Raw genomic sequence first — 18,067 nt, 5'->3', positions numbered from 1 at the left:
CTGCCATTGCCTTCTCCACCTGGTTAGGTGAGAAAACCATCATCATTTCAGCCTCTTTTCACGGCGTCGTCTGTTCCTGGTTGCCAAAAGCCTTCTAGAAAGATGCGCTCTTCCATGTAGAGGGCAGGTTGGCAGCCAGCTGAGGACGAGCCGCAGTGGGTCCAGCGCAGCTGAGTGTGTGTGTGGCTGCCTGTGTGTATACCCACGAGTGGCGCAGAGTGAGTGCCTGCTGTGTGCAGGCCCCGTGGAGTGGCTGTGTACCTGGGGCGCAGAGCTGGGCTGGCCTGGCATGTCTGTGCCCGTCCCTGTGACGCCCCTGTCAGTTCCAGGCTTTGCCTCTCTTGAGCGCTCACCTTTGTCCTCTGCCCACCTGCTTCTCTCTGCCCTCACCCTGGCTACCCGGACAACCTCTATGGAACCCCAGCTATCTGCCCGACGGTATTCTTGCTCCTCTTTACTCAGCAGTCAGAGACAGAGTCTAAAAACATGTTGGATCGTGTTGTTCCCTTGGGATTTTTTTGGGCGCTTCACATGGCTCGCAGAATCCTAATTCCCCAGACCAGGGATCGAACCCGGGCCCCTGCAGTGAGAGTGCCAAGTGCTGACCACTGGACGCAGGGGACTCCCATGTTATTCTCCTGTTAGAGACCCTTGAAAGGGCCCCATGGCTCTAGGGCACCTGCCCACAGAGGTCTCCAGTCCCATCTATCCCCTCCCTTCCCATTCCCTCCCACAAAGCCTCCAGACTCAGGCTGATTCCTGCCTGGATCAGGGTTGGGCCCGGGACTGGGGGACTGACTCCTGCGGGCTTGACTTCCCAGGCACCCAGCCGGGTTCAGCCAGTGGGAGGCAGGGAAGAAGGGAAAACCCAGGGTCTTTCTCCACGGCACGTGCTCCATGGCCCCCACTGGACCCGCCCCTGCTGAGCAAGCCAGCTCACCCCACTCCTCCGTCCCCAATCCTGGAAGGTAGTCGTGACCTTGCTCTAAGCCCTGTTGTCTTCTCAGCACTCCCCTCACCCGCGCAACCAGTTCCCTTCGCTCCAGATACTTGAGATTCCTGTTTCCTGGTTTGACCCGGACTGAACTGACACCCGCAGCAGCCGTCCGACTTTCCAGCCAGAGGAGGAAACCAGCGCCTGTGTAGGGCCGAGCCCTGGGAGCAGCAGAGGATGGACCCCAAACCTGGGTGGACCTCCCCCACGCTACCCCCTCGCAGACTTGAAGCCAAGTCCTGAGAGATGGTAGAGTTCCTAACTGTTTGTCTTAGGCAGGGTTTCCTGCTGCTGCTTCTGAAAGCATTCGTGGTACTCGGTGCCAGGAACCTGCAGCTGCCCCCCGTATCTCTTCTCCCTTTCTTCCCCGGTAAGAGGCATTTCCCCTGTGCCAGGACGTTTCCCAGTCCCCCAGGCAGCTAGCGGGGGACCACGGGCTGGTTTCCGAGCACGGTCAGAGGAGACGGACACAAATTCCCGCTTGGGTGCTGGAGTAACGTGTCAGCTTGCCCCTTCCTTTCTCTCCGTCTGGAATGTGGTATGGTGCAGAGGCCATTGCAGGCTGTGTTAGTCTCCTGGGGCCACAAACTGGGTCATTTAAACACCAGAAATGTATTCTCTCAAGGGTCTAGAGGCTAGAAGTCTAAAATCAAGGGGTCAGGAAGGTAAGTTCCTTCTGAGGGTTTTTCCAGGTCGTGAAAACCTGGCTTGTAGGGGGCTGTTTTTCTTCTGTGTGGGTCTCTCTGTGTCTAAATTTCAGCTCTTTATAAAGATCCAAGTCATATTAGATTAGGGCCCACCCAAATGACCTCATCTTAACTAATTACATCTGCAATGACCCTAATGCCCAAATATGGTTACTTTCTGAGTTACCAGGGAATTCGGAGGGGGGAATACACAACAGAACCCATGCCTTGAAGATGAGGCGCATTCCTAGCGATGGACTGAGAAACAGAAAGAGCGAATGGCTTCCCAGAGCAACACCGCAACGCCAGCCTGGGGCTCTGAAGCCGCATGCACACGTGCTCAGTTGCAAAGTCGTATCCGATTCTTTGCGGCACCATGGGCTGTAGCCCGCCAGGGCCCTCTGTCCCTGGTGTTTCCCAGGTGAGAATATTGGAGTGTGTTGCCATTTCCTCCTCCACGGGGTCCTCTTGACCCAGGGATCGAACTCACATCTTCTGCTTTGGCCGGCTGGTTCTTTACCACGGAGCCACCTGGGAAGCCCAGACTTTGAGGTTAGAGGAAAATATGTTTCCCTCTTATTCATGCACCATTATTTGGGTTCTCTGCTATATTCAAACAAAAGTGTATCCCAGGTCAGTGTCCAGGAAGGGAACAGGCGTCAAGCCCAGGAGGTAACTGAGGGATATTTAAAAAAAGTGCAGGTGGGGTTGGAGAAACTAACAAGGCATGGTGGGGGCATTTCAAGGCATGCATCTGGGGAGCCGAGACCACCCCCAGGCCTGGAGGGGCAGAGGGAGAAGGCAGTCAGTGGGGCCCTGAGGAAGGAGCTGTGGGGAAGGGAGACGGCCCCCGACAGGCGCCACGGCCTCTGATGGAGGGACGCAGGCCCTGGAACAGACGCCCCAACCGCTCCATCTTCCCGTCCCCCAGGTTCCTGCTGGGACCCTCCACTGACTGAACCAAACCCAGAGGACCAGGGAGCCCACGGATGCTTCCAGCAGGCTGGCCCGCGGCGCAGGATGCAGCCGGGCGAGGAGCAGAGACGGTCCAGAAGAACGGCTGACACCCGGTTCTTGCTGCTGCACCCCGCCTGCTGGCTGCGGGCTCAGGCGGCTGTGTCTCCTTGGCAGGAGCATCCCTGGTGACGGGTCAGTGCCTGGAATCTAGTGGGTGTTTGACAAATATTTGTGGATGTGTACGTGCCAGGAGGGCAGTGGAATGAGAGTGGGGAGGGAGGGGACTGCCTACCTCCAGCCCCTGGGTCAGCACCATCCCCCAGAGCGGGTGGTGAGGGGTTGGCCCCAGGAAGACAGGCCCCGGGCCCGCACCCCTCCTCAGTGCCACTGTCCAGCAACCTCCCCGGGTCCCAGCTGAGACAGCGACTTCCTCGGGGCAAGAGCCATCTGCGTGGCAGCCCAGCCGTGGGTCCCCTCAGCGGCTTTTTGGTGCCGTTGCAGGGCCAACAGGGCCCCTGCCTGATCTCAGAGGCTGAGCCATCCCACCCGAGAGGGATGCTGGGCAACGAGGCGTCAGAGTCTGGGATTAAGATCACCTGTGTCTGACTCCCCATGAACATTGGCACCTTCCAGATTCCAAGAAGTCCTACAGGAGAGATCCCTGTGGACTTTGTTTAATCTCCCATTTCCCAGTCCCACTGACCCTCTGATTCTTTACTGGGTGCCCACAGGGTTCTGGGTGGGAGCTGAGCTCCCAGCAGAGAACACAGCAGGGGCTCCATTCTCTCTCATGGCTTGTTTGCCACAGGACATAGATGAGCATCCTCCGAACACTGCCCTCAGAACCACCATTCATGGGACCACGCTCAGAGGGGCCGGCCTCCAGCGGCGCCCCTCCTGAGAGTCAGGGGAGGAAGAGTCAGCAGGCGTTGAAGCATCTTCAGCTTCATTCATTCTTTCGTTCCCTCTTTTAACGTATTGTGCATTTCCTTGAGTACACGTGCCAGGCTCCTCCTGGCACTGGGAATTCAAAGATAAATCAGAAAGTTGTGCCCTCCTGAAGTTTCCCACCTGGTAGGAAACTAGAAATAATGAAAACACCTCCCCCTGCTGCTAAGAAAAGGCCCCCCAACCCCCTCGTACCCTCTCCAGACACACCTCCGAATTCTCTGTTCGCTCTGTGCCTCCTGTTCAGGACGCCGCTTGCTCGGCTTTAGGCTGAGCCCTGCTGTGGACCTGGGTCCCTGCAGCCTCCCTGCCAGCTCCCTCTTCCCAGGGGAAAAGCTCCAGCTGCTCCCAGGCCAGAAAACTCCAGAGGATTAGTCAGCAGCACCCTGGCAGCGTGTCTGCTAGGCCTTGAGGCTAAGGTGACCCGACAGGGTTAGTGATGGGGCGGTCCTGGAGGGTCCATCTCCCTCGGGACAGAGCAGAGGGCCAGGGTGGACACACAGCCACCTGCAGAACCAGCAGAGAGGCTGGGACCCACTCAAGGCCACCCAGATAAAGGCTGGGGTGGCTTATCGTGTGACCCTGCGGGGAGCAGGCAGTGACCCTGCAGAGGGGTGCTGAGCCAGTCCTTGCTGTTCCCTGGGTCTTCCTTTTCCATCTGTCAGAAGAGACGGATTAGATCATCTTTGAGGCTGTGTCTGTTTCAGACCCTCTATGGTGGGATCCGGGAAGCTCTGACCTGCCCTTCTTCCTCCCTGGGCATGTCTTCAGTTTCTCCCCCTTTCTTCCTCTGCTCAGGGTCTGGGAAATGGCTGTGAGCTTCAAAGCTGAGCAAACAAGCATGCCCGGGCCCACAGGGAACAGGGGGAGGGAGGGCGCGGCTATTTTTATCACGCTCTGAAGGATTTTCACAGCTGCTTCTGTTGTTGTCCACACACTCGCCACAGGCCCAGGCTGTTGGCGTCACAGACGTCACTGTAGGGGCTGCTTGGAGGGGTTGCACCCTTGAAAGAAACCCTGCCTGCTGATGCCTGGCATTCCATCACGAGGGATCCGTTTAAAGCAGCTAAACGTTGCCCTCCTCCCATGCTTCCGAAATGTAGCAGCCCCCAAAGAATGGCTCTCCATGATCCATGACACCAGCAGGAAGGAATCTGGCCGTCCTTGGAGTGCTGGGTGTGGAGGACAGGAGAGTGTTGCTCAGTCAAGTCTGCAGAGCTCCTTTGCCTTATTCTGCAAACATGCATTGAGACCCTGCGAAATGTCGGCCCTGGGCTGGGAGGCTGTTTCCAGCAGCCAACGCGGATGTGCCAAGTCTTTTCTACAATTAGAATAATGTGAACTGAGTTCACAGATTTAGTGCCAGCCTCTCTGCTTCACAGGCTTCCCTGGCGGCTCAGATGGTAAAGACTCTGCCTGCATGCAGGAGACCCAGGCTCCATCCCTGGGTCGGGAAGATCCCCTGGAGAAGGGAATGGCTATCCACTCCAGTATTCTTGCCTGGAGAATCCCATTGACGGAGCAGCCTGGCGGGCTACAGTCCACGGGGTCAGACATAAAGGGTCAGACATGACCGAGCAGCTAACGCTTTCACTTTCTGTGCTTCACACGTCACTGAAATGGTCTCAGATATCGCTCTGTCTCCAAAATACTTCCTGATCCCACCCAAATCTCTCCATCTCCGTCTCTACCACCCCAACCCCACCTCCCATACCCCAACTTCGCCCAAGAAACTGAAATAGCTCCAGCTGGTTCCCTTCACTCTCACCCCACAAGCCTTCATACAGTACCCAGGAAAGAAATTTTTTGAAAGTGTAAGTGAGATCCCAGGTCCTTCTCCTACTTAATCACCACTCCTGCCCCTGAGGCTTTCTCCCTATGCTTGGAATTAAAGACCCAACTCATTATCAGCCTGACCTGCAACCTCATGGGGTCTAGCCTTCAACCACCTCTTTTTCTCTCTTTCTCTTTTTCTCTCTCTCTAAATCTGGGTTTCTGGAAACAGAATTAGGTTAATCAAATAGCGTTAGTCCACTCATGGGCCACTTTTATTTATTAGACACATAGTTGTTTTAAATAAGATAGTTGCCGCTTACAAAACCACATCTAACGCAACGACGCATGTGACTCACAGAAGCATTATGCTAACCGAAAGATGCCCAGACACATAAGATAAATACTATATGCTTCCATTTATATGTAAAGGTTCTAGAAAAGGCCAGACTAAAGAGACAGAAAGCAGATCCCAGGTTGCCAGGGGGGCCAGGTGTGGAGGTGGGAGGGTAGGGGCAGGGGACAGAAAGTGACTAGGTGGGAGGAAAATTTCTTTTTGTGTGTGTGTGTATTTATTTTTTTGCCTAGGGCTTCTGTGGTGGCTTAGACAGTTAAGAGGCTGCCTGCAGTGCAGGAGACCCAGGTTCGATCACTGGGTCACTCCAGTATCCTTGCCTGGAAAATTCCATGGACAGTGGAGTCTGGTGGGCTACAGTCCATGGGGTCATAAACAGTCAGACACAACAGAGTGCTTCAGTTTCTTTCTTTCTCAGTGGCAGAACACACCATCTTCAACGTGTCATGCAAGATCTTTCGTTAGGTGTGTGGGCTCTCTAGCTGGGTAATGAAAATGTTCCATGTCATGATGGTGGCGGTGGTTACCTGCCTGTGTGTGTGTTTGTCAAAAATTAAATTTTACAATTAAAACCGGTGAATTTTATTATATGTAAATTAATCTTCAACAAAAATCTAAAACTAAAACAAAAACTACCAAAACAAAGCTGCTGCTGCTGCTGCTGCTGCTAAGCCTGGAAGCTCTCAAAACATCTGACCTATCCTCTTCGCCTTCACCCCAGACTTGAAATGAACATAATTCCTAACCCTAGGTTCATTGCGCCTTTGCTTGCCTTTTTATGCAATTTTATTCACTTATCTATATTTTTTAAAAGGTATATGTTTAAATTTCAGTAGTTTTTAATTCTCCAAAAAGAGTATTAAACAATATTTCATCTTCTGGGGCCTTCTTTTCCTTCTTGCTTTATATTCCTAGAGATTGTCTGCAGTGTGGCATGTCATGCTGATTCATTCTTTCTGACTGCTGCTTAATATTCCATTGTATACACAGACTACACATATTCATCCACTTGCCTTCATGGGCATTTCTGTTGTTCCTAGGCTTTCATTATTGAGGAAAGTGGACAGGGATGCCAGGGACATTCTTGGGGCATGCCTCCTGGGGCACATGTGCGTGATTTTTTTGAGAGGCTAGAGGAGTGGAATTGCTGGATCAGGTGTGAAATCAGCTTTAGGCTTTGATGCTTCAGCCTCACTGACCTCCTGTCCTTGGACAAGCCTCCAGACCTCTGCACTTGTCCTTCCCCGCTTGGGGAGCTTTTCCTTCAGGGCTACCCATGGCTGGCTTACTCGCCCTTTAGGACTTAAATCAAACACTATCTCTTCAGCCCAGATGTCACTCTCTCTGGCCCCCCACCTAAATGAGTCACTCCCATCCCCACCTCAGTCCCCTACATCTTATTCTTTTCATAGCATCTTCCAGCACAAACAGAAATAGCCTTTCTTTATTTTTGCTGATTTGTCATTGTCTTCCCTAGTAAGCAGACTTGCCTGGAGAATTCCATGGACAGAGGAGCCTGGCAGGCTACATGTCGCAGAGTCGGACACGACTGAGCAACTGACATCGTCCAAATCCCCTAGTAGACTAAAGCAGCCCCAAGAAAGCTGGGACCGTTCTTGTTCAAGGCTGCATCCCCAAGAACATCCTGATATGGAGAGAATGCTCAACAAAAACTTATTTTTAATTGAGGTGGAGAGTAATATTAATCCCATATTAGAGATGAGAAACCTGAAGCTCAGAGAGGGTAAGCCATGTGCCCAAGGACGCAGAGCTTGGGAGTGGCAAAGCCAGGATTTGAACACAGGTGTGAGCTGTCCCAGAGCCCCTGTTTGCTCCTGGAAGAGGCTGTCTTACTCTGACGTGAACTTTCCTTCCCCCTCCCCTGTTATCGGCTTGCCATTCCGGGCCACCTGTGCAGCCTCACTTTGGAGAGCACACTCGGGACCCTGTTGTTGGCGGTCACCGCCCCATCTGCGGTGGGTGGGGATGTGGCCTTGGACTATGGGAGACCTGGTGCTCCACCACCTGTTCCGGGAATGGGGCCCAGGGGGGTGCCCCCGCCCATCTTCTGCCCTATATTAAAGCCTTGGGCTATGAATCCCTTTCTTATCGTCTCAAAGCTCATGATGATCCAGCTGCTGAGTTTTCTCCTATTTGTGGCCCTTGGTAAGACTCCAGCCTGTGCTGCCCTGGGCCAGGATCCCTTGAAATCTACCACCCACCCTGAGTCTCTCGAACGCAATGCCTGGTTTCATAGGAGAGGGCTCAGCTTGGAGCTGAGGATGGCGGTGGAGGTTTTCAGCTCGGTGCTGGAGCAAGAGAATCGAGGGGAAGCTGTGGGTGATGGACCAGCTCAGGAGGAGGACTGGGAGACCCAAACCCCTGGGTGGGAGTCCTTGACAGAAACGGTGGTAAACAAAGTCTAATGTTAGAGTCTGGGCTCTGTGGTTAGACTGCTTGGGTTTGGAATTTCTGTTCCTCTGCTTAACCCTCCAACTCTCCCCTCACACTCCCCTTACTGCATTCCATATCCTGTGATCTAGCCTTTTCCTGGTGCCTCTGCCGTATTACAGTGCAGCTCAGGGCCGCCCTCTCCAAGCAGCCTCCCTTGACTAGCAGTAATGGATGGTAACAGGTCATGCTTACTGAATGCCTGCTATATTCCAGGCAGAAGGCTTGGGGTTTTTTCTTGTATTATCGTCTGTAATCCTCACAGCAGCCCCATGAGGTCTATACTATTATTATTCCCATTTTGCAGATAGAGAAACTGACCCTCAGAGAAGTAAAGTGGCCCATCCTAGAACCAGGGGCAGAGCTGCACTTTGAATCCAGACAGCCTCACTCCAAAGCGGCTCCTCTTCATGGCGATAGCTATCGCTCCTCAAGCCCCCTCTGGGTACCAGGCGCTGTTCTAAGTGCATCAGGTTTACTCCTGCCCTGAAAGGAAGCCGCGTGTTCATCTCCATCCCGGACTCCCAGGACTCCAGAAATCCCTGCTCTTGCCCAAATGCTCACTGTTGATACGCGGCTACTGGGGTCAGAGACGGGAAGGAGTTGTGTGGGACATCACAGCCTGTCTGGGGCCCAGACCTCCTCTTTGCTTTGGGGAACCTTGGGACTGATTGACCCTTCTCCTGTCTCCTCTAGCCTCGGGCTTCAGCCAGCCTTTCTCCCACCCCTCCTCCAGAGTTGTCAATGGTGAGGACGCGGTCCCCTACAGCTGGCCCTGGCAGGTAAGAGCAATACCAGCTGCGCTATTTCCCACCGTAGGCTCTCCGCCCCATGCTCTGATCGCAGGGCACCCAGTCTGGACCCCACTGCATTGCTTCCGGTATCCACTTCAGTTTCCCAAAGGCCAGGGAACCCTTGGATACTTGCCTTCATACAGAAGCTTTGCCCATTTAACCTGTAATTCTCACTGGGCTGTTTGTACGTTAACAGTAGACTCTGGGGGAAGAGAAATGTTTAACCCAAGGGTCAGTGCGTTAATGGTGGAAGTTCAGCGCTATGTTTACGGAGGGATGTGAGGTCTTATTTCCCAGGCCAGGGTCCGAAGCCTCGTTCCCTGCATTGGAAGCACAGAGTCTTAACCCCTGGACTGCCAAGGAAGGCCTGCCACTATTTTCTTTACACTGATTCACTGTTAAAAACTGAAATGCCTACGTCAGCCTCATTTTAGCAATACTGGTCAAGAAATCATGGGTTTGATGAGCTAATTATACATTTTTTTCCCCGATACACATTATGCTGTTGCTAAGTCATTTCAGTCGTGTCTGACTCTGCACAACCCCATAGACGGCAGCACACCAGGCTCCCCCATCCCTGGGATTCTCCAGGCAAGAACACTGGAGTGGGTTGCCATTTCCTTCTCCAGTGCATGAAAGTGAAAAGTGAAAGTAAAGGCGCTCAGTCGTGCCCGACTCTTAGCGACCCCATGGACTGCAGCCCACCAGGCTCCTCCGTCCATGGGATTTTCCAGGCAGGAGTACTGGAGTGGGGTGCCATTGCCTTCTCTGGATACACATTATACAATAGGGCTATAAAGTCTGAGAGCAATAAAGGGATGAAGGGCATTTGTGGAGGTCAGAGGAAGGAGGCAGAGAGGACTAGGCTCACGGCAGTAACACAGTGGCCACTTGTCACGCGTGGCTATTTAAATTTATGTATTTATTTTAATTTTTATTGGAGTGTAGTTGATTTACAAAGTGGTGTTAGTTTCAGGTATACAGAGAGTGAATCAGTTATACAGAAACATGTCCACTCTTTTTTATAGACTCTTTTCCTGTATAGGCCTAAACTTAAATTCATTAAAATTAAGTCATATTAGAAATTCAGTCGCTCAGTGCTGACCACATTTTATGGATTGATTGATTGCGCTGGGTCTTTGCTGCTGCACGCAGGCTTTCTTGAGTTGCGGCTAGTAAGGACTACTCTTCACTGCTATGCATGGGCTTCTTATCGTGGTGGCATCTTCCGTTGCAGAGCACAAGGTCTAGGGTGCCCGGGTTTGTTGCAGCATGTAGGTTCAATAGTTGTGACTCAAGAGCTCCAGAGCGCAGGCTTAGTAATTGTGTGGCTTTAGTTGCTCCAAGGCATGTGGAATCTTCCTGGACCAGGGATCAAACCTGTGTCCCCTGCATTGGCAGGCGGATTCTTATTCACTGCACCACCAGGGAAGTCCACTAGCCACAGTTTAAATTCTCAATAACCACACGTGGCCAGTGGCTACCAGGCTGAATCCTACCAAACATTTCCATCATTGCAGAAAGTTCTGTGGGGTGTCATTGGCCTGTATCAGGTGTCCTCTGGCTTGTTCTGCAAAGGCGGAGAGAGGAAACATTTTAGCCTCTGTCGGCCCTGTGGTTTCCATTGCAGTGACTTAATTCCACCGTTGTAGCTTGAAAGCAGCTGTGGAAGGTACAGTTGTGTGTGGGATGGGCATCCCCTTTCCAGAGGATGCCATTCTCTGTGACTACTGCCCTCTAGAGTTGTGCAGGGCACAACCTATACAGCCATGGGTAGCAACCCCCCTTGTGGGGCCCAGACCACTCAGAAGCCCCCCTCCCTTGCCACCAGGTCTCCCTGCAGTATGAAAAGGATGGAGCATTTTATCACACCTGCGGCGGCAGCCTCATTGCCGCTGACTGGGTCGTAACCGCGGGCCACTGCATCTCGTGAGTTCTCTCGCTTGCCCCTGTCCCTGCGTGAGACCCAGGAGGGCTGGGGCCATGGAGGACGGTGGGAGGGGACGGAGGAGGCCGCTCAGGCCTGGGCTAATGTCACCTCCATCGGCAGGACCTCCCGGACCTATCAGGTGGTGCTGGGCGAGTATGACCGCTCTGAGCTGGAGGGCTCTGAACAGGTGATCCCCATCAACGCCGGGGACCTCTTCGTGCACCCTCTCTGGAACTCCAACTGCGTGGCCTGCGGGTGAGTGATCTCTCAAGCCGGACACCCAGGGGCTCCTCTGCGGGCCCCTCTAGGACCGGACACTGATGCGGAGAAGACTCCCAGGGGCAATGGACCTGAAGGTCGGGGCCAGGAGAGCCTCTGGGGATCACCCACCCCAAACCTCTCTCCCTACAGAGGAGACAGCAGGGCCCAGGCAGGGGCAGGAACTCCCCCGAGGCCACTTGGCTCTGTGGCTTCAGAAGAGGAGTGACTTAGGAACCCCAAATCCAAAGGTTCCTCCATTCAATGGACACTCCTCCAGAGCCTCCTGGGTTCCCGGCACTGTGGCTCAAGGGAGGAGCACTGGGCTGAGAGTCAGGCTCCAGCACTGAGTCGCTGTGTGGCTTGGGCAAGTCATCGACTTTCTCTGGGCCTGAGTTTGACCACGTGTCAAGGGTGACCTTCCTGAAGGTCAAGAAGGCCATCACTGGGTGAGGACACAGAGTAGGCTTCTTAAGCCTCTCAAGCATATGCAGAATTGTGTGTCTGGGCGGCTTCGCTCAGCATTTTTCTCGGGAGAGGACCAAAGTGGGGTGCAGAACCCCTGCGAGTGCAGGAGTGGGGGACCGTGATGATCAAGACCCGGACCCATCTCCATGGGGCTCCTGGGGTGGGCGGAGAGAAAGTCAGACCCAGATGTGATGATCTGAGTGACAAGCAGGAAGATGAAGAGAGCGCTGGTTCTCCAAGTGTGGTCCCCAGGCCAGCAGCAGCACCTGGGAACTCACTAGGAAGGCCAATCCTCGGGGCCTCCCAAACCCACTGCATCCAAAACTCCAGAACGGGCTCCGGCATCCTTTTATTAAGAAGCCCTCCTCTGATTCTGACACGGATGAAGCGTACAAACCCCTGGTGTAAAAGTCGAGCACAGTTACCGAGGCCAAGGGTCATTGTGGGCTGGAGGGGGTGGGGGTGGGGCTTCCAGAAGTTGCTCAGCAGTAAGAATGCATGGGATCCAGAGGGGAGCGGCGGGGGCATCCCGGAGGTGAAATATCCTGAGCAAAACTGGGGCTGGAGCTTAGTCTGGCTGGAGGACCAGGCTCCTCCCGGTGACTCTTCCCTCCTCCCCAGGAACGACATCGCCCTCGTCAAGCTCTCGCGCAGCGCCCAGCTGGGAGACAAGGTCCAGCTCGCCAGCCTCCCTCCCGCCGGCGACATCCTGCCCAATGAAGCCCCCTGCTACATCAGCGGCTGGGGCCGTCTCTACAGTGCGTGCTGAGTCCTCCAACTGGCCGAAGGGACGGTGGGCAGGAAGACAGAGCCCGGGGCGAGGGCTGAGGGCAGCACCCAGCGCAGCCTAGCACTTTCTTGCGTTCCTCCTCCAGCGGCCGCCTTCTCCCCTCACCCTCCCAAGCACGAGTGTGTGCAGCGGGGCAGTGTTTGGTCTCTCCTCTCTGCCCGTTGCCGGGATGTTCTGATAGACAGAGCAGGCAGGACCACACGACCTGGTGGGAGGAGACTTCACCTCACACTGGAGGAGCAGGCTTTCCTCGTAATCCCCACACCATCCTGGGGCTCCCAGCTCTGACTCAGACCCTGGCCCAGGCTCAGCACCCTCACAGCAACCCCCCACCCCAACCCCGCCCTCCCTGCTCTCTGTCTGCACAGCTGGCGGGCCGCTCCCAGACAAGCTGCAGGAGGCGCTGCTGCCCGTGGTGGACTATGAGCACTGCTCCCAGTGGGACTGGTGGGGCTTCACTGTGAAGAAAACCATGGTGTGCGCCGGCGGGGACATCCGCTCCGGCTGCAACGTGAGTCAGCTCTCACCCCCGCCCGCGCCCGCGGCGGTGCAGGGCTGCAGCCCCTCTGCTGGGTGTGCAGGGCCTGGGGCCCCTCTGCCTGGGAGCCGGAGGAGGAATCTTGCCCATTCAGCCTCCAGGCCGGGCGGAATTTGGAGGAAGTCAGCGCAGCCCGGACACACAGCCCTGGTCTGCCACACTGACTTGATCCGGAGCAAATCACTGCGCCTTCCTGGTCCTCGGGAGTCCCCGTCAGTGCACCAGGGAACGGGGCTTCCCTGAGAGCTCAGCTGGTAAAGAATCCCCCTGCGAGGCAGGAGACCCCAGTTCGATTCCTGGGTCGGAAAGGTCTGCTGGAGAAGGGGTAGGCTACCCACTCCAGTATTCTTGGGCTTCCCTTGTAGCTCAGCTGGTAAAAAATCTGCCTGCAATGCAGGAGACTTGGGTTCAATCCCTGGGTTGGGAAGATTTCCCTGGAGAAGGGAAAGGCTCCCCACTCCAGTATTCTGGCCTGGAGAATTCCATGGACTGCACAGTCCATGGGGTTGCAAAGAGTTGGACACCACTGAGAGACTTTCACTTCACTTCACACCGAGGAAAAGAGGCATCGAGATCTCTAAAGTCACCTTCAGCTCTGGGGTCCTGAAGTCATAATTAAGCAATACTCTCATTGTACTATAAGTGAATATGAATAATAATAACTAACTGTGGGAATAACAATCAGAACTACTATTAGCTTGCTTCCTCTCTACCAGGCATTGTGCTAAGACTGTAGGCTTATCTCATTTAACTGTCACAATATCTTATAAGATAGGCATAATAGGTATCATTCCCCATCACAAAGGGCTTCCCAGGCGGTGCTAGCGGTAAAGAACCCACCTACCAATGCAGGAGACATAAAGAGAGGCACAAAGGAGGCATAAAGAGAGGTTGGATCCCTGGGTCAGGAAGTTCCCCTGGAGAAGGAAATGGCAACCCACTCCAGTACTCTTGCCTGGAGAATCCCTTGGACAGAGGAGCCTGGTGGGCTACAGTCCGCAGCATTACGAAGAGTCGGACACGACTGAAGCAACTTAGCGCGCACGCACGCACCCATCACAAAGGGGCAAACTGAGGCCCGGAGAAGTCAGGCCATATAAGGCTTTCTCGAGCCCCCCAAAGTCAGAACCAATCCTTGGAGCTCACACGAGGCTCAGCCCCTACGGCTCTCTCACCGTACCAGGGTGACTCTGGAGGACCCCTCAACTGCCCAGCAGCAGACGGCTCCTGGCAGGTCCACGGCGTGACCAGCTTCGTTTCTGCCTTTGGCTGCAACACCATCAAGAAGCCCACAGTGTTCACGCGAGTCTCAGCCTTCATTGACTGGATTGATGAGGTGAGCGGGGCAGGGTGAGCGGAGAGGGCTCTGGGGGCTGGGTGAGAACAGCAGATCCTGATCCCAGATCGGCAGTTGGGGGTGGGGCTTGGGGACCTTCCAGAGGGGCTTGAAGATGTTTTCTGCAGCCTCAAGGGCTTCTGGGTAGAGTTCTGAACACTACTGAACTTCCTTATTTCAACAAGTGTTTAGGAAATGCCTCCTCTGGTCCAGGTCTTTTCTTGTCATGGAGGATAGAGTGATGTGCGGCTTGTGGGGAACAGATGACGAGATGAGCAAACTGATGAAATGGGATGGACACTGTGATAGGTGAAGCTCAGGCCCCAGTGACCGTGCCAGCTTCACCTGGGAATGAGTGATCAGGGAGGATTAATGTTGTTCATGACAAGAGCATTAGTCACCATCTATGGACTCTTAAACATATGCCAGGCACCGTGATGACACCTATGTGTTTAAAATCCACATGAAGTATTATGATCACTCCCATTATACAGATGAGAAAATTGAGGCTAGAGAGGTCAAGTCACTCTCCCAGGGTCACGCAGTTAATGAGTGACATGGCTGGGACTTGAACTCAGTTCCATATGGCATTAGAAGCTGTGCTCCTGACTAGACCATTCTGGTTTTACTCCCTCTTTTTTTTTTTTCAGACCATTGCAAGCAACTAAGAACCAAGGCCAAGGTGGCAGTGCCCATCCACACTCTTTATAAAAAATAAAAGATCTCTCAGAAAATTCCAGCTTGAGTCTTTCTTTCTTCTTTGACTCACCTCTCTTTCCAGCCCATTTCTAGAATTTTAGATGTTGTATGTAGAAATGAGACCCAACTCTCTCCTATTAGAATGAGAGAAAAAATGAGGCTCAGATAGAAGGAAGCTGTTGTCAAGTGACCGAGCACGCCAGTTTGCCTGGGAGTGAGGGGATAGGAAAGGACTTTTTGTTTAAAACCAGGTGAAGGACTTCCTTGGTGGTCCAGTGGTTGAGACTTTGTGCTTCCACAGCAGGGAGCACGGGTTCAATCCCTGGTCAGGGAACTAAGAGGCGTGACAGAAAAATAAACAAAAACAAACGGAGTGAGTTCTGGGAAGCTGGATGCCTTGCACAGCCACCTGCGCGATGATTGGCTTTTCAGCACAGGCCTAAAAGCGCGGTAGAGGCTGCAGATGCACCATCCTCAGCAGCCCCTTGGGAAGCTCATGGTGGAGGGGGCACGGGCTGTGTATTTTCTGCTCCCACTGATGGGCTGGGGAAGAAGGACTGCAGTCTTTCATTCATTCAACAAGCATTCATTCCTTCAACCTGCGGATGCCCACAGGGAGAAGACAACACACTTCCTGCCTGAAATGGCTCAATATTTACAAAGAAATGAGCAGAGCATATCAGAGTCATTCAGTAAACATTTACCGGGCACCTTCTCTGTTGAAAGTTCAGGGCTGAGGGAACAGAGGTGAGCTGGGCAAGCTCAGGGAGAGCTCTGGCTGCAGTGGGGAGCGGACGCAAACACAGATGTACATGCGAGGTGGAAGGTCAGGGCCCAGAGAGCCACCGCTGACATCCAGGGGACGCAAAAACAACCTAACTCTTTCACTCCTTTCTCCTGAATACCTTGAAACACGGTTCCCACAAGGACACACAAATATAACCCTCAATATTAACATTGCTCCATTGCCCCTTCACTTAAAAAATTACACTTCTAAAAGATAAAAAAATCAAACAAAAAAAAGTACACGTCTAGTGTTTAAAAATTAAAAGACACAACATGACGAAGGTCAAGTCGCTCAGTCACGTCCGAGTTTTTGCGACTCCATGAACTGTAGCCTGCCAGGCTCCTCAGTCCATGGAATTTTCCAGGCAAGAGTACTGGAGTGGGTTGCCATTGCTTTCTCCAGGGGATCTTCCCGACAAATAATATATAAAGCACCCACATAGCTTCTCTCCACAATAAACAAATTTCACATTTTTGCTTCACATTTTCTAAGATAATAACTGTAGTTCAGGTGGAGGCCCTTTTGTACTCTATCCAAGGGTCTTCATCTTCACACTTGCGGGGTTGTCCACCCAGTATTACTGGTTTTCCCTTGGGGCTAGCAGAGCTTTGTGGCACAGAGCCTCTCCGCTGCCCCCTGATGGACATGTAGTAAGTGTTAGCTGCTTAGTCACGTCCAACTCTGCGACCCCAGGCACTGTCGCCTGCCAGGCTCCTCTCTCCATGGCATTCTCCAGGCAAGAATACTGGAGTGGGATCTTCTTTCCTTCTTCCCTTCTCCAAGGGATCCTCCAGACCCAGGGATCGAACCCAGGCCTTCTGCATTGCAGGCAGATTCTTTACCATCTGAACCACCAGGGGAGTCCAATGCAAGAAATTTACTCTTGGTACGTCCCTGGTAGACCTGTGGTCAAGTCTCCCAGTTTCTACTGCAGGGGGCATGGGGTGTGATCCCTGGTGGGGGAACTAAGATCCTACATGCCAAGCTGTGCGGCCCCTCAAAAAACAAAGAAAGAAAGAAAGAAAAAAGAAATATACTCTTGTTGTAAGTATATATTATAAGCTGCTTGAGATTTTGGGTGTTTGTTACAGTGACATGGACCTAACCTATCCCCTCTCCTGACTGATAAATGGAGCTTGGTCCTTATCCTTCCACTCCTTGTTGTTATATTTAGATATAACTATCCATAAACCATATATTACTTTTTTTTTTAGTTTAAAAAAAATACATGCATGGCATCTTGCCATATTGATTTTCCATAACTTGCTTCCTTCACTAAATATTTCCACCCAGTGGTTTTGAGGTCTACTCTGTGCTAGTTCCTCTCTCTCCAGTTCATTGTTGTAGAGCATGCTATTGCCCAACAACAGCAGATATTTATCCTTCCCCTCTCCCGATGGACGTTTAGAATGGGGCCAGTTTCTCCTGATTTCAAACAGTGCTTCAGGGGACATCCTTGGATATATCGCCAGGCACGGACGAGAGGGGTCTTAGGGCATATTCCAAGAAATGGGATGGCGAAGCGGGAGAGTGTGCTCGTTTTCAGCTTTTCAGCTCAGTTCAGCGCAGTCGCTCAGTTGCATCCGACTCTTTGCTCCCCCCATGGACTGCAGCACGCCAGGCTTCCCTGTCCGTCAAATTGTTCTCCAAAGTGATTGCATCAACAGTAACTCTTCACATTCTCGTTTTTCTTTGCCCATCCACTGGCTCCACATATTATAACTGCCCCACATTTTTCTCCTAAAACCACCCCTGGAATCTCAACCATTCCCCCTGAAACCCTCTCCTCCAGTCGCTATCCCCACTCCATCTCCCACAAAAGCTCAGGAACTGGTCTGGTGAGGCCAGAGTGAGGGCAAGGAAGGGACTGAGTCCCTCCTTGGACTCAAAGATGTCCACAATCCAGGGGAGTGGGGAGGATGGGAGACAATGCCGGAGATATATGCAAGTGTCAAATGTTCCCAGGCCACCGTCGTATCTACTTCTTCCCGGCGGGTCAGGGCAGGCCCTCAGACAATTTTCCAAAAATAGTTTTAGGACAAAAAGCAGTCAAACATGTAAAATTCCATCCTGTGGCTGGGCAATGGGCCCTCAAGGACCCTCCACCCAGCTTCAGGAGGAGGCTGAGGGCTATGACAACCTTCTCAGGTACGTGACCGACAGGGAGTTAGGACATCCTGCTAACTATACCTTTCCACTGTACCGAACTAAAATGTTTTTGTTAATTTGAAAAGAAAAAAAAAACCAGCTTAAAAAATTCACTTTTTAAATCTTAAGAGTCAACAATTCCATTATCTTTTCCT

The 18,067-nt window shown here is 52.9% G+C and overlaps 1 protein-coding gene and 1 long non-coding RNA gene across 3 annotated transcripts; both read left to right on the top strand.

Moving 5' to 3' along the window:
- Nucleotides 1–1,120: 1,120 nt before the first annotated feature.
- Nucleotides 1,121–6,592, top strand: LOC138434432 (uncharacterized). The gene is made up of 3 exons (XR_011254783.1): nt 1,121–1,364; nt 2,612–2,829; nt 4,968–6,592. It is a non-coding gene; the product is annotated as an uncharacterized lncRNA (long non-coding RNA).
- A 1,227-nt stretch (nt 6,593–7,819) lies between these two features.
- LOC138434428 (proproteinase E) lies at nt 7,820–15,012 on the top strand. 2 transcript variants are annotated; one of them, XM_069579104.1, is made up of 8 exons: nt 7,820–7,879; nt 8,861–8,946; nt 10,790–10,887; nt 11,009–11,143; nt 12,236–12,372; nt 12,773–12,915; nt 14,126–14,278; nt 14,929–15,012. In XM_069579104.1, exons 1-8 carry the CDS (start codon nt 7,837–7,839, stop codon nt 14,944–14,946), a joined length of 813 nt encoding a protein of 270 aa, XP_069435205.1. In that variant the 5' UTR covers nt 7,820–7,836; the 3' UTR covers nt 14,947–15,012. The 2 variants fall into 2 exon arrangements, 1 of the variants encoding a protein (XP_069435205.1); XR_011254782.1 differs by having other exon boundaries at nt 7,822–7,879; nt 12,773–13,196.
- Nucleotides 15,013–18,067: the final 3,055 nt, after the last annotated feature.

This window comes from Ovis canadensis, chromosome 2, assembly GCF_042477335.2.
Source record: "Ovis canadensis isolate MfBH-ARS-UI-01 breed Bighorn chromosome 2, ARS-UI_OviCan_v2, whole genome shotgun sequence".
NCBI classification, from domain to species: domain Eukaryota; kingdom Metazoa; phylum Chordata; class Mammalia; order Artiodactyla; family Bovidae; genus Ovis; species Ovis canadensis.
The sequence above is the reverse complement of the archived record's forward strand: the minus strand, read 5'-3'. Positions and strand labels throughout refer to the sequence as shown.